Below are 16821 nucleotides of genomic sequence, written 5' to 3' on the forward strand. Positions count from 1 at the left end.
TTTCCCTCAATTCATCCTCATCCTCATCATCCAGTGACGTGTCTGGGGGTAGCGTAGCGTACGATGCCCCCCAGACACGTCTTTTCCGCCAGTACCATCCCAATAAGAGATGACAGTATGGCGTGAAATTCTCCAAACTCTGTGAGAGTACCTCAGGGTACACTTACAGATTTGGGTACGTGCACACTGCAGAATGGCGAAGGATAACCCTTTGTGCATTCCGCAGCTGGCACCCACCGGCGGACTGATGCGGGCTCGTGTCTCCGCCCGTGTCATAGACTCCATTCTATGCACAGGCGGATTCCGTTGTCTGTCCGAGCATAGAATGGAGTGTGTCACGAGCGGAGTTGCACGCCTCCATCAGTCCACCGGCGGGTGCCAGCTGCAGAATGCACAAAGGGTTATCTTTCGCCATTCCGCAGTGTGCACGTACCCTTAGAGTGTATGAAGGAAGGGAAACACGAATCCAGCCCCCAGAGGCCCCCCCATCCTCGGAATTAGTGGGAAGATCGTTCGGGAACTGATCTTCCCACTGCTGGATAAAGGTTATCACCCGTACGGGGATAACTTTTATACCAGCACCCCCACTTCTGGTCCCTCGCTGCCAGAGCTACTGTAGCTTGCGGCACGAACCAAAAATATCAGAAGCAGTAATAAAGCCCTAATATTTAGCAGCCATGAAGCGGACCAGCGCTTCTGGATATGAAGGACCCTGTATCGCACCACGAAAACATTTTCCAGGTGACGTCCCCCACACTGGAAAACAGGAGACCCCACAAGAAGTGTAGAGTGTGGCGTGACAGGGGGATCAGGAAGGACACCATTTTCCAGTGTGCCACCTGTCCTGATCACCCTGGCCGCTGCATACTGGATCGCTTCAAGGCGCACCACATGTCATTGGAGTTCTACATCTTCTAAATTCTGTCCCTTATTCCTATTTCATGGGTCACATTGATCCAGGGATTATTCTGATTGTCATTATGGAGTCGGGAAGGTATTTTTCCCAGTGATGAAGCTATTGTCGTCTGCCTTACGAGGGTTTTTTGCCTTCCTCTGGATCAACAAAGGTTGAATTTGATGGACACCTGTCCTTTTCAACCTTATAAACTAATAATTGGCCTAATACCTCCAAATAAATTAAAATTGTCCCTTTTCCCCAGCTAAATAGGTATGGCCGCCATTCCTATTAGAGGATGCCATGATGCAATTACAAAGCCTCTGTGCTGCCAGGACAGTAGAAACCCCCCACAAGTGACCCCATTGTGGAAACTACACCCCATAAGGAATCTAACAAGGGGGGCAGCAGAGAAATGGCCCCCTGGTGACGGGCATATTTGTGCCGAAAAATTTTTAAAAAATGGTATTTTTTTATTTTCTGGGCACATGTTCTACATAAGTGCCCGTTACCAGTGGGGTTCATATGCTCACTGCACCCCTTATTAGATTCCTTATGGGGTGTAGTTTCCAGAATGGCGTCTCTTGTGGGGGTTTACCACTGTCCTGGCAGCACAGGAGCTTTGTAATTGCGACATGGCCTCCATCCTCCATTCCAGCCTCTAAATGGTGCTCTGTCCATATGGTGACTTGCCCTGTGCCCATATGGCACATTATGTCCACATGTGGGGTATTTTCGTACTCGGGTGAAATTACCCTACACATTTTGCATTCATTTTCTTTTTTAACCCCTTGTGGAAATGGAAAAAAATCAAGGCTAGACCAGTTTAATTTTTACACTAAATCATTGATCTTGTCTTGATTTTTTCACAAGAAGTTAAAAGATAAAAAAAAAAACACAAAGTGTGTAGAGCAATTTCCCCTAAATACATAAATACCCCACATGTGGACTTAAGGCGACATGCGGGTGCAGGGTAAGCCTCCAAAGGGATGGAGCGCCATTTGGCTTTTGGAGGCTTGATTTGGATTTGGATTTGGAATGGATTTCGAGGGCCTTGTTGCATTTGAAAGGCCTCTGTGTTGCCAAGACAGTTGAAACCCCCCCACAAGTGATCCCATTATGGAAACTACACCCCTCAGGGAATGTAACAAGGGGTGTAGTAGGTATATGGACCCCACCGGTGACGAGCACAAAAGTGGAACAATGTGGCGTGGAAATAAAATATTACATTTTTTACACTATAATGTTGGATTAGCCTTAAATTTTTCATTTTCACAAGGGGTTAAAAGAGAAAAAAAAAAAAAAAAAAATGTGTAGAGCAATTTCCCTTGAGTCCGTAAATACCCTACATGTGTTCATAAAGTGCCATGTGTGCGCAGGGCAAGCCTCCGAAGGGAAGGAGCACCATTTGGATTTTGGAGTCTGGATTTGCCAGAATGAATGATGAACGCCATGTCGCATTTACAGAGCCGTCGTGCTGCCAAGACAGTGAAAAACCCCCACAATTGACCCCATTCTTTAATCTACACCCCTCAAGGAATCTAACAACGGGTGCAATGAGGATATGGACCCCTTGATGATGGGCACATTTGTACCGTGAATGTGAAAAAATGAAAATGTTCCCTTTCACGTCACATTGTTCCACATTTGTGCCCATCACCAGTGGGGTACATTTGCTCACTGCACCCCTTGTTAGATTCCTTGAGGGGTGTAGTTTCCAGAATGGGGTCACTTGTGGGGGGTTTCCAGTGTTTTGGCAGCACAAGGGCTCTGTAAATGCGACATGGCCCTTGAAATCCATTCCAGTGAAATTCAGCTTCCAAAAGCCAATTGGCGCTCCTTCCCTTTGGAGGCTTGTCCTGCGCCCGCTTGGCACATTATGTCCACATGTGGGGTATTTCCGTACTCGGGACAAACTGTGCTACACTTTTTTTTATTTTGTTTGTTTGTTTTTTATCTCCTTGTAAAAATGAAAAATGAAGGCTAGAACAATGTTTTAGTGTAAAAATAGAATTTTTCCTTTTTTACGCCACATTGTTCTGAAAATCTGTGAAGCACCTGTGGGGTCCAAATGCTCACCACACCCCTTGTTACATTCCTCGAGGGGTGTAGTTTTCTAAATGATGTTCCTTTTAGGGGTGTTTTTTTAACTTTTGGCACCCCAGAGCCTCTGCCAACCTTAAATGGTACAGTAAAAAATGACCAAATAAAACGGAGGCATTGAAATTTACTAGGCACTCCTTTATATCTGAGGCTTGTGGTTGCGTCAAACAATGTAATAGGGCCACATATGGGGTATTTCTATAAACTGCAGAAACGAGGCAATCAATACTGGGGTGCATTTCTCTGCTAATAGGTTTATCATTGTAAAAGATATTGGATTACACTAAAATATCTGCACAGAAAATTAAAATTTTCAAATTTCTTACACACTTAGATTTTATTTCTGTGACTCCCCTAAAGGGTTAAAAAACTTCCTGTATGTGCTTTTGCAGAGTTTGGGGGGGGGGTGCAGTTTCTGAAATGGGGTGCTTTGTGGGGCTTTATAACATACAGTCCCCTCAAATACACTTTAAGGCTATGTTCACACTATGTAAAACTACGGCCGTAGTTCTCACCGCAGAACTACGGCCGTAGTTTTGCGGAGTTGAACATAGCCCTGTGTGCAATGGGATCCCGTCCGGAGCGTACACACATCGTATGCGTTCCGACCGGGATCTGTGCGCCGCCGGAAAAAACTGACAGGTCAGTGTTTAGATATTTAGAGCTGTCTGGGAAATTATCAGCTCAGTTACATGGGTATGCAACCCTTTTACTATGCTTTTATATATTTTTGTAGCTGCACTTTGGCATTAATGTGATATTTTGAACGCTGACAATGTTAGGAAAGTTTTTGTTTCATTGAGTAGCGGCCGCAGAAAACTCTGTCAGTGCACACAATGGAGCGAGCTGGTGTGCAGTGGGGAGTTCTGAGAATGAGAATTTAGCAGCGCTAAAGATCATCTGGCCGGTACTGCTGTACCAGCCAAGATGATCTTTTCAGAGACCGGCTGTTCCGAGACCCGGCCGGGACATGGAATGGCCGGTCTCATACATTGAGCGTGAACATAGCCTTATACAACATTGTACATCAAGCAGCTGAATCTACAACATGGGATCTTTGTGATAATGTGATCTGTCAATTGTAAACAGATACATTGCTCCTCTGTAGGGGCAGCTTTGAATATTATATAGTTCCTTTGGCAACTGGACCCCTCTCTCTGAAACTCCATCTTCAGCTGCTAACTACACATTTTGGAAAAAGATGCAGCTTCAGCTGTCATACAAGTGGCACTTTAAGAAAATATAAGGTTTAGAAATGACATGTTCTGTATGGAAATTGTCACAGTAAAACCAGATACAGTATTTATCATACACAACTCTGTGAGTTTTACTAAAAGCACTTCTATTTTCCTAATGTTAGCTAAAAACTTTATTCCTTCCCTAAGGAAAAAATGTTAAAAACTTTTTTTTTGCATTGTTAGTATTCTTAACTGAGAAACTGAGCAGCATGCACACATCGCAGTGGTATAAAGGAAAATCCTACAACTGAAGAGGTCTAAAATTACATTGGAGAGAAATGTGACCAAATTGAATTCTCTGCAATGTGATTTTACCACAATGATGTTAAAGCAAATAACTGAAGCATTTTCACAGTCCAGCAATGATGTTATAACTTATGAAGCCTTTGGTATATATATATATATATATATATATATATATATATATATATATATATATATGATTGGGCACATATTTCCAGTTAGTTTTATTGTTTTAGTTTTTGCTGCAGGTAGTCTCTGCAGTATGATTGTGTTAACCCCTTGTAAACACCCCCTCTACTTTTACAATGCAGTATAAGGCCATGTTCATACAACGTAGGTTTTATATAAATCACAGCCATTCTTGCAATTTGCAACTCCGGACGTGACTTATGCAAAACATACGTTCCATTTGAATGAATGGATTGCATCCGGCCGCACGAAAAACTGACATGTCAGTTCACGCAATGGAGCGTGCGGCTTCGGCTGCGACGTGGCCGGGTCACAGAATGGCCGGTGTCTTATGCCATGTGACATGTGGGCATGTCATTGGCTCAAGAACTGAGTCTGCAACATCTGTGCCAGCTGTATGTTACTGCTGACACTGTATTGCAATGGCTGGGATTAGAAATAACTTAAATCCCAGCCATTCTTTCCATGGGGCTATGTTCACACACAATATTTGCTTAGAATCTTGTTTTATTTTGTTTTCCAACCAAAATCATCAGTGGGTTGAAAACACAGAAACTGTGCACATGTTTCCATTATAGTTTTTCTCTGTCCTTCCTCTCCTGATTTTGGCTATAAATTGTGACCAAAATACTGACAGAAATGCTGGACAAAATACTTTGTGTACACATCGCCTTGGATGTGACATACAATAGCTTTACCTTAGCAGGAGGCATGCAAGTAGACGTAATGTGCATCTTCTCTGCTTGTCTGTCTACTGATATCAGTGCACTGCACATGAAACAGTAGGAAGCACTTGTGTTCCTTGGCACATTAGCAATTTCATATATTACACAATTGTTGACATCATTATGCAACAAAAAACTAGAGAGAGGTGGCACCCCCCCAAAAAAAAAAAGAAAAAAAAAAAAAGTAAATTAAGAAACAACACAAAAACCAAAGGTCATTCAACTTTGCATGGAATTGCCCTTTAAGTCTGTGAACATGTGTATGTATTCTGAGTCTTAAGCGACTCTCACTCATCAGCTTATTCTCCACAGACTTAGGCCCAACACATTTCTAATATCCAAAGGTGTTACAGATCCATGTAGAGGGCAGGATCCATGATGGGGGTGGGGGGGGGGGGTCATTATACTGCCTGTATTTGCACAGATCAGCCTATTTAAATGAATAGGTCCACACAAATGCAGATAGTTACAGATGCACATGAAGCAATTAAACAGGATGGAGAAACATGATGGTTACCATTTATTTTTGTTCACTAGGCCATTATATATAGGTGGTATCTTATTAGCACTACCATTTTCAGGCTTCCCATGTAAGAGCACTTAAACCATTTTGATCTCCAGGGGCCTTTTTATTTTTGTGGTGCAAATGTTATTTTTACTAACATTTTGTATTCAATAAGTAACAAGTGCGTCATCTGCAGTGCCGTTGTAGGATTTTTGTCTCATTTGGAGAAGCAGAAAACCTTTGAGAACCCCCTAAGTAGGGGAGGTTAAATGTCGCTTACCCTGTATCTCTCTAAAAGGTTTTTTGTCTATAAACAAATTGGAATACTTATTGCATTTTACATCATGCCAATTTACTTTGCTTTCATAAAGGTATTATTCGAACTGCTCTGCCAAACATGAATCGTGAAATCAGAGAACATTACCAAGTTGTTATTCAGGCCAAAGATATGGGTGGTCAGATGGGAGGATTATCAGGAACTACCACTGTGAATATTACCCTGACAGATGTCAACGACAATCCGCCAAGATTTGCTCAGAGTAAGTGACTACAGTAAACAGACATTTTAACTACATTTAGTACAATATAACTGCTGCATGAAAAACGAAATATCTTTTCACCTTGTGATCCTTTGTATTATGTCTCTTGTCCTTCAAAATGTTTTTGACTATTCAGGCAACTGTGTATTAAAAGTTACAATATTGTTTGCCATATTTTCATATAAAACTAATCTTTAACATTAAGGCCGTTTTTGCTGTAATTTAACTGACTGTAATGCAATGCATTGAAGTCAATGGAAAGATGTACGTCCAATGCACACAACGTATTGAATAATGGACGTTATCACTGCGGATGTCAAAATAATGATCATGACGGATGTCCTTTCAAACAGCGGGTGTTTTTATTAGTTTTTTACACATAGTTTTCCTTTTGTCACTGTTCTTTCTCCATTTTTATTATTAAATTTAATGGATTTTTTAATGAAGCCACACCCAAAGGCCAATTAGTAACCCCAAGCTAGAATAATGTCCCAACACCTATCAGTGCACTAAGGGGAGGCCAGGCTGCTAAATAACGTCCGTTATTTTAGACTCAAAATGACGGATGTAATTTTAAACAAAGCTGAAAAAACGTAGTGTGAATATAGCCTAAGACTGTCTATAGTAGTGTAAGTTGATATCATTGAAGCAGGAAAAAAAACAATATAGAGGCAGCGCTCATTCAGAATTAAAATAATTAGATTATGAATAACTCATAACAATAAATCAAAGAGAAAAAAGATATCTGGCGCTCAAAGGGTCAACCAAGCAAGGAATAGTGTATACTGTAACAGCAAGAAAAGGATTAACTTACTTCGGTGTGGGGGATAAAGTCTCAAAGAGATAACTTAACCCCCTCCAGGTAATAATATAACTGACGCCTGTCAGTGAATAAAGGTCCACTCTTTAATTCCACATATACGACAATACAATGACAAGGTTCATGGCAACGCGTTTTGGTGTATCTATTGCACCTTTCTCAAGCCTAAATGAGCCTAGTGTACACAGTGGTATATATACTATAGAAGAGATAATAATTACTACTTACATGAGTGTCTGATGTCTGATGCCGCTAAAACCGGACATGGCGTATCTGGCTTCGTCGGAGGTTAGGTGGTTGCGTTCCACCTTTGGAACGCAAGGCAATCCATACGTGCCATCCTTGGAAGGCATTGCGTCCGTGGAACGCATGATCAAAGGTACAGAGGCCGATAAGGGTCATGTTTATGCTGTGTGGATGAGATATTCTGCAGCGTATTGCTATGATAATGGATTCATCTATTATATTTGGTATCCCTAGGATAATCAGTCTAGTAGTATATATAAGGAAAATTAATAGATAATGGAGCAACTGTATAGTAAATAATATTAAATAGGTAATAAGTTATTCCACAAACAGTAAAGTGCGTTTTTCAGTATATGATGATTAATTAATAAATTATTTCACAATGGTTGCTATTAAAAATAATTAATAATAAATATGTCTATGTGGTTTATATTCAAAATAGGATTATAATATAATTTAGTTTAATTTGAGTTAGGTAAATCTATATGTGTATATAAAAATAGATTACGAAGTAAATAATAGTATAATTGTAAAGTCAACAGTAAATATACAGTAAATAAATAATTAAATAATCAAAAATTTAAAAAATTATTAAATTATTCTATGATAGTTGGAAATAAAAGTATTTTATATATAATTTATGCTAAAATAACTGTCACCCCCTATTTGCATTTTGACAGCTCTCCACAGGTGTAAAGGGTAAATGTTACAGCTTTCATTACTTATTTTATATTATACCTCATGGTGCTTGTTCTGGTAAAAAGTCGTTCTTATCACCTGTGGATTGGTATATGTGGGTGGGGCCTCGCTCCCTATGTGCCACATCACTCGGCCCCTAACGCCACTTAGCCCCGCCCCATCCATGACATCATTGTCACATAGGCCCTGCCCCTCAGCGGCCCTTGGTGTGGGACAATCTAGGGGGTGGGGCCTAGAGCTTTAGGCTGGCCATTCCAATGGCTGCTGAGGGGATGGGGCCTATGGGGTGATGACATCACGGATGGGGCCCACATATACCAATCTACAGGTGATAAAAACGACTTTATACCAGAACAAGCACCATGAGGTATAATATAAAATAAGTAATAAAAGCTGTAACATTTACCCTTTACACCTGTGGAAATCAGTCAAAATGCAAATAGGGGGTGACAATGTCACTTTAATTAGGTAATAAATAGCATATTATCTATATCTAGGGATAAATAGAATTATTGTGGGAGTTGCTCCATGCTCAAAATAGCCCACAATATAATTGGTGAGCCTAATACTCAATATGTGTAAATAATGAATTATGAATTTTAAACTTAGTTTCAGGAATATAGTAGAAACTCATCTGCAGCACTAAGATGCACATATCCCCCGGACAATGTGAATACATCCTGATACATAGGACCTAATAATACAAACAAATTTAATGATTCATAAAATATGCATATCGACATTCGGACAAAACATAAACTATATAAAAGATACATTAATATACATGTTCTAATGCTTCGTTAAGACCAGCCGGAGCCAATGTATCCAACCTAAAAATCCAATACATCTCCTTATTGGAGAGAGTTTTAAAACTTTAAAACCTTTAAAACTCTCCGCAATAAGGAGATGTATTGGATTTTTAGGTTAGATACATTGGTTCCGTCTGGTCTTAACGAAGCATTAGAATATGTATATTAATGTATCTTTTATATAGTTTTTTTTTGACCGAATGTCGATATGCTTATTTTACACAGAGCAGGTGTTTACCATGTGTACGCTGGGAGGAGTATATACGGTAAGCCCTTGAACCTGTGAGTTGCTGCTGCACTTTCAGTTTTTTTGTCTGTACTTTAGCCACGAGCAGTGTGCAACCTGCAGTGTCAACAGAGTCTTAGCTGTGCGGCTAATTTTTCCTTTTTTTCTGTATTTATACCGCTGTGTACACTAGGCTCATTTAGGCTTGAGAAAGATGCAATAGATACACTGAAACGCGCCGCCCTGACCCTTGTCATTGTATTGTCGAATATGTGGAATTAAAGTGTGGACCTTTATTCACTGTCAGGCGTCAGTTATATCATTACTGCGAACCTGGAGGGGGTTAAGTTATCTCTTTGAGACCTTATCCCCACACCGAAGTAAGTTAAACCTTTTCTTGCTGTTACATTATTGAAGCAGTGAGGGTTTCCAGTTGTGGAAAAGGGAATGTGTCTCTTCCATTTGAGTTTTGGCCCAAATTTTTGAAACCTTACTAGTAATATATTTTTACCATTTTAACAGTACAAAAGCTATAGTACATAAAGCCATGTGTATTTTAATACTTTACCATTTTAAATATCTCACATTCAAAGATTTATATGCTATACAAAATCCAATACTATTTTTTTTATTACAGCTGTATCCAGGCTAGACATTTACAACAGAGGTCTTAAAATATGTAAAATTAAAAAATGTAAAATAAAGAAGTTGCAAAAAAACTAATCTTAAAAAGTATGGAATTCTATAAAACACATAAGTTAAATGAGAAAGTAAAAAAAAAAAAGTGTTTTAATTTATTTTTTCTCTTTTCTCTTTAATTCATTTTCATAGGCACACAGACCCATTAAATAAAATTATATGATGTTTTGTCCTTATTATACATTTTTCTGAACTTGGCAAAAAAGCAGCTAATAGAATTCTAGTAATCAGTTCTAAATGTCACCGGTTAGATTTAAATCACCTCATTAAGTTCCTTCCTAGAGGCATGCATGAACTAGTCTAGTAGCATAAAAATCAGATACAGTATGTCGTTTATGCTAGAATATCCTTAAAAAATAGATGTATTTTGTCCTTGCTGATTGCTTTGTCCTATGTACTCATTATAGTGAGGTGTACAGTGAAAAAGCAACACACTAGTTTCATTTGGGATAAAGAATGTAACAAAATTATAATTATTCTTCTATAAGTGTATTTATAGGCCAGTAAACAGTGCACATTAATTTTTTAAGGCTGTAAGCTACCAGTGTTATACTATACTATTTAACTCTTATTAGTCACAAATATGCCTCTAGATTGTAAGTAAAGAATCTAGAACCAGTGTGAGATGGATAAGGCTGTGTTCACACGGTTTTTCAGCTCTGTTTAAAATTACGTCCGTCATTTTGAGTCTGAAATAACAGATGTCTAGCCTTCCCAGTGCAATGACGGCTGCTGGTACATTATTTTAGTTTGGGGTTACTAATCGGCCTTTGGGTGTGGCTTAATTTAAAAGTCCATTGAATTTAATAGTAAAAACAGAGAAAGAACGGTGACAAATAAAAAGACGTCTGAAAATACTGATCACGTTCATTATTTTGACATCCGCTGTAAAAATGTTCGTTATTCAATACATTGTGTGCATTGGACGTCCGACTTTCCATTGACTTCGATGCATTACCATAGCAGTCAGTTAAATTGTGACAATAACGGACGTTATTTTAAACTTCTCTATTTTTGACTTTTGTATTTTTGATATTTGTGGGAACATAGCCTCACAGTGATGCACAAAAATTAGATAAATGTGGACAGATATGCACCAGTTTCCCCATCTCTTTTTTTAGTTTCCATTAACATCGGTGGGGACTAAGTCCTTTTTAAGGTCCAGTTTTTGATATTTATTCATATTAGGGTACATGCATACGCCACTTGAGCACCTTTTGAAAGATTGGGGGGAAAATTACTTCTAGGCTGTGTCCACACACTGTAAAATATAGGTAAAATATGACTTTATTTTGAGGTAAAATAACAGCCTTATTCTCAATAGAAGGCTATGTTCCCACAATATTCTTGAAATGTCCTTGAAGTGAAAAAACTTCCAGTTTTTGATAATGAGGACTGCCTATAATGTTTATTATTGTAATTAAAGGCTAACATTATTTCAAAACTTGTTAAAGGATGTTGTTGTTAAAGTGTAAAAGATTGGAAAATCACAATTTTAAAAAATTCAATCATCCAATTTCTGCCATTCCTCTCCTCTCTGTTCCTATATGACTCTGTTAGACTCCTCCTGCTCTTCTCTAACTGCCTGATGCCCTCCTGCTCTCTCCTCCACACAAAGCTTACTGGCTACCTCCATCAACGAACCACCATATAAAGAGGGGGAGGTGCTGACATCATCCACAATCAGCCCTTGTATCCTCTTCTCTTCTTTACTCTCTGTCCAAAAATCGCTCTGTTACTCTCTTCCTGCTCTACTCTAACTGCCTACTGCGATTCTGCTCCCTCCTCACTCACGGCCAACTGGCCACCTCCGTTAACAAACTGCCTTATATAGAAGGGGAGGGGGGAGGTGCTGACATCACAGAGGGGCCTGCAGCTAATTTGAAGTTTTATGGTTAATCACTTTCTCCAGCTCAGTGATGCTCAAGACAGCATGTGTGGCCGCCATTTTTTTGTTTGAATCCGAGTGAATTTGCTTCCCAGAACAAAGCAAATTCACGGCAAATCTTAATTTTCCAGATTTGCTTCGCTCTTCTCTAATTATGATCCAAATAATAAACATGCTCATTAAAAAAAACAAAAAAAAAACAATTACCTGCTTTTGCAAAATGCAGCCAATTTTAACCCTTAGAGGACCGGTCCAATTTACATTTTTGCGTTTTCATTTTTTCCCTCCTTGTGCTTAAAAGGCCATAGCACTTGCATTTTTTCACCTAGAAACCCACATGAGCCCTTAATTTTTGCGCCAATAATTGTACTTTGCAATGACAGGCTGAATTTTTGCATAAAGTACACGGCGAAACCAGAAAAAAATTCAATGTGTGGTGAAATAAAAAAAAAAACATTTCTTTTTTTTTTCATTTTTACGCCATTCGACCTGGGGTAAAACTGACATATATGTTCCTCAAGTCGTTACGATTACAATAATATGTAACATGTATAACTTTTATTGTATCTGATGGCTTGAAAAAATTCAAACCATTGTTAACAAATATATCTTCCTTAAAATCGCTCCATTCCCAGGCTTATAGCGCTTTTATCCTTTGGTCTATGGGGCTGTGTTAGGTGTGATTTTAAGCACCATGAAGTATTCTTTCTATAGGTACCTTGATTGCACATATGCAACTTTTTTATCGCTTTTTATTACAATTTTACTGGATTTGATGTGACCAAAAATGTGCAATTTTGCACTTTGGGATTTTTTTGCGCTTAAGCCATTTACCGTGCGAGATCAGGAATGGAATTAATTAATAGTTCGGGTGATTACACACGTGGCCATGCCAAGCATTTTTATTTATTTATTTATTTTTATTTATAACATGGGAAAAGGGGGTTGAATCTGACTTTTATTAGGGGAGGGGGCTTTTTATTGATAATACATTTTTTTTTTTTTTTATACACTTATACTAGAAGCCCCCATAGGGGAATTCTAGTATAAGTACACTGATCTCTCATTGAGATCTATGCTGCATTGATATGCAGCATAGATCAATGAGATAGGCACATTGATTGCTTCCGGCTTCTGCAGCCGGAAGCAATTGAGTGCTGAGCCGAAATCAGCGGCATTACAGCGCTGACCTTTGACGCAGTAAGATGTGTGGATCGCTCCTCCAGGACAATGCTTTGACAGCTGCCTCCGATTACTTTATTAGCGAGCACGGCGATCGGACCGTGGCCGCTAATAGCCGCGGTCCTGGGCTACGAGTGGCACCTGGGACCACGGCAATTCAGAGCCGGGCGGCCACGCTCTGAACACATGGAGGCAGCCCTGGATGTACATGTACCTCCAGGGTTGCCTAGGGGTTAAATAGGAAACTGTACCTGACAGGTGCTTCAAAGGGTTAACATTAACCAGGAAAGCTGTGAACATTGGTGGATCACTGATGTACAATGACGTTTTTTCTGCTGCCAGACCCAGTTTTAGGACAGGCCACCTGACTTAACCAGACAGATGCTTCACAGGGTTAACCTCACCAAGGCGAGCAGTGGACATAGTATAATGGCACACAAAATGACAAAACAGGGAGAATTTCACAGCTACACAGCTTACACTACTACCCTAACATTAACCTCTGTCCCTATCTGTCCCTGATACCTAATCAGCCTACTGTAACCCTGCTTTACCCCTGCTTCTCCCTGCCTCTACCTATCTCTGTCTAGCTACTGTAAATGTATGTGTTTATTATTTGTCAGTACAGATGCTGACTGGCTGGCTGCTGCTGTGCTCCTATATATAGTGAAGGAGAAGGGGCTTGCAGCTGATCGGCTGACTGCAAGGAACTATGGATAATCCTTTGCATCTGGTCTTTTACCGAACTGTAAAATAAAATGTGCCCGCCATCCTGGACTGGGTTCTAACAACCTTTTTGCAAAGTTCTTAACAAATCTAGGTTTCGGAAATTCAGTTTGCTCATCTCTAAGTATGTTCTTTAATTCTGCCAAACAAAGTGTACGTAAACTTATAGGTCAATTGGAACTTGGGGTGAGGAGAGGCATATTTTTTATTTTTTTTTACATTTAGAGAGTTAGATGGTTAATGAAAAGCTTAAAGTGACTCTGTACCAACAATCTACCCACCCCAAACTGCTTGTACCTTCGGATAGCTGCTTTTAATCCAAGATCTGGGGTCCGGTCGGCAGATGATGCAGTTATTGTCCTAAAAAACAACTTTTAAACTTGCAGCCATGTGCCAAATGGCCGTGGCCTGGAGTGTGTATGCATTAGGCTGGCACAACCTCTCTGTCCCTCCTCCCTACCCTCTTCATCATTAGGAAAGCTCCAGGCAGATTGTCTCCTATTCATCAGTTGTGTGAGCATGGCACATGGGCTGGATCGTAAGGGCACCTGTGCAGTGTTCACTGCAGAGGAATAGGAAACATTCTGCCAGTGGCATTCCTAGTGATGAGAAGGGTAGGGGGGAGGGACAGAGGGGTGGTGCAAAGTTAGGACACAGATAATCTAAGCCCTGGCCGTTTGGCACAAGGCAGCAAGTTTAAAAGTTTTTTAGGACAATAACTGCATCACCTGCTGAATGGACCCCAGGACAGATTGTGGATTAAACACAGCTATCTGAAGGTACAAGTTGTTTGTGGGGGTCAGATTGTGGGTACAGAGTCGCTTTAGGTGCTAACTCTATTGGAGCTTTCTGTTTGTGAAATGGACTATTTGCCTAAAATGAAAATATCTACCTGTCCACCATATGGATTTTGTAATCGTAACATCTGCCGTCTGAAATATCTATTTACGTACTTTTGCTCCATTCATTGCCTCGCCTTATTTTCTGGGTGCAGGTCCATCTGTAGATAGTTGTACATACGTGTAAATATATATGTTTTTTTGATATGTTTTCTTATTATATATTTACTTGGGGAGCTGCCCATGCTCTGACTGACCGCAGGTGTCCATAGATGACTGTATTATGTATTTGTTTATTACCCATTGTACCAGAGGGTGACATGACGTAGTATTTCTGCTCCTTCTGGGGGGCTATATGGAGCTATATACATATTGCAGTGTTTATACTTACTTATTATGATATGGATATGTAAAGCTGCATGCTTTTGATATATGAAATCGATACTTTTTACGCCGGCGCATGCGCATACTTAGTGAATCATTGGACTACACATACTATGACATCAGTGTGGACTACACATACTATGACATCAGTGTGTGTATTGAGTTCGGCACAATAATGGAACGCTATGAACATTTTGGATAACGCATGTTTGGTATATATTTATAGTACCTAATATATTGATGCTCTATGATGTAGTATGACTTATGTTATTAGTATCCTAAACGCATGCGCAACCTTGTGCCACAAGTGACATTAGTTGGGACTGCCTTATGAGTATATATGTTATTTATAATTACAATCTAATATGTTTTACTCTAATATATCCGATGCAATCATGTGTAATTCGTCTTTGATGACTATTACAAATATATCGTTCCATAGTGATCATATGATTCCATAGCAATTAATCGCGACCATGTGACCATGACTTTGTTTTTAGACGGACCCGGTCATGTGACCGCGATACCGGATATGCGTACTAATACATGAGTTACGCTACCGGTGCTATCCTGTGACGTGATGACCATGTGACTTAGACAGACGTGGTCATGTGACCGCAATGAATCGGACATGCGCATTAGCGCATGGGTCACGCTATCGGCGCCATTTTGCGGCCGGCCTGGAGCAGTGGGCAGCTCCCGTTACACAGGTATTACTTATTATGTGTATGATTCACTCAATCACTTTGATATTTTTTGTATAAATAACGGTCCCTAATCTATGTACATTACCCCTGAGGAAGTCCGTTTGGGCGGACGGAACGCGTGGGGCTCTTTTGCTTGACACCCCATCACCACCCTGTTGCTTGTTACTTATGGTGGTATTCTACCATCTTGGTCTGATTTTGATGTTATTGCCTTTGTACACGATTCTTTTTATATTAGGTGATACTGATCATGGTCTTTCTTATCTATTAGAATACACTTCTTATTACGTATTTATTTATTGTCATTTTTGGATTGTTGGTACCATGTCATAGATTACTTATATTTTGCACGTGCACTTTACTTATGCAGGGTGTGTGATATACTCAGACTGGGGTGTCATTGTGGGCGGTACTATACCGGGTACCCCCCTGTGGGCTTTATATTTTAATTGTTTTTAGTTTGTGGGATCTATAATATTGAATATTGTACCTGTTATAATAAAGTACTTTTATTTATTACATTATTTTGGTGTGCTATGGTTTACGTATTTGGCATAGCTGTTTCTTTTTGATATAGTTATATTGGTTTATATGCCTACCATCTAGCACCTATCATTTATATTGAGTTGTGCATGTCCAATATTTCTGTTAGGTGCTAACTCTAGTTTGTTTTCCAAAGAAATGGAAACCTATTCTACCTATTTCTTGATATCTAGGTTGAAAATATGGGATGATAGAAAATAGGCTTTGAATTCTTGAAGGTGAGTTAAGGGTTTGTTAAGGATAGTATAATATTGTTAGCAATTCTGTGTCTTACTCTATTATTATTTATTCCACTCATGAAATCTATGATAAAAATAGGGGACTAAAAAATATTCAAAGAAGTATTTGCTACATACAAACACTACCCAGTCTGAATCTGTATGTATATAACAGATTTATTAGTCTACTGGCTAAAGTTGTAGTGTATATTTTTATGTCCATGTTTGGGAGAAATAAGGGATGGAAGTTTGTTGGTAAGGCTATGTTCACACAACATTTTTTTTTTTCAGCTCAGTTTAAAATTACATCTGTTATTTTGACATGGACATTATTTAGCAGCCTGGCCTCCCCTTAGTGCAATGACTGGTGTTTGTACATTATTCTAGTTTGGGATTAC

The 16821-nt window shown here is 39.4% G+C and overlaps 1 protein-coding gene across 1 annotated transcript in view; it reads left to right on the top strand.

Annotated features, from left to right (window-relative positions):
- Positions 1-6295: 6295 nt before the first annotated feature.
- LOC138784618 (cadherin-10) overlaps positions 6296-16821 on the top strand; it is a 123618-nt gene continuing 113092 nt past the window's right edge. The window contains exon 1 of the mRNA XM_069960241.1: positions 6296-6437. Coding sequence (XP_069816342.1) covers positions 6296-6437 — 142 coding nt within the window. The remainder of the gene's footprint in view (positions 6438-16821) is intronic.

This window comes from Dendropsophus ebraccatus, chromosome 2 (assembly GCF_027789765.1).
Source record: "Dendropsophus ebraccatus isolate aDenEbr1 chromosome 2, aDenEbr1.pat, whole genome shotgun sequence".
NCBI lineage: Eukaryota > Metazoa > Chordata > Amphibia > Anura > Hylidae > Dendropsophus > Dendropsophus ebraccatus.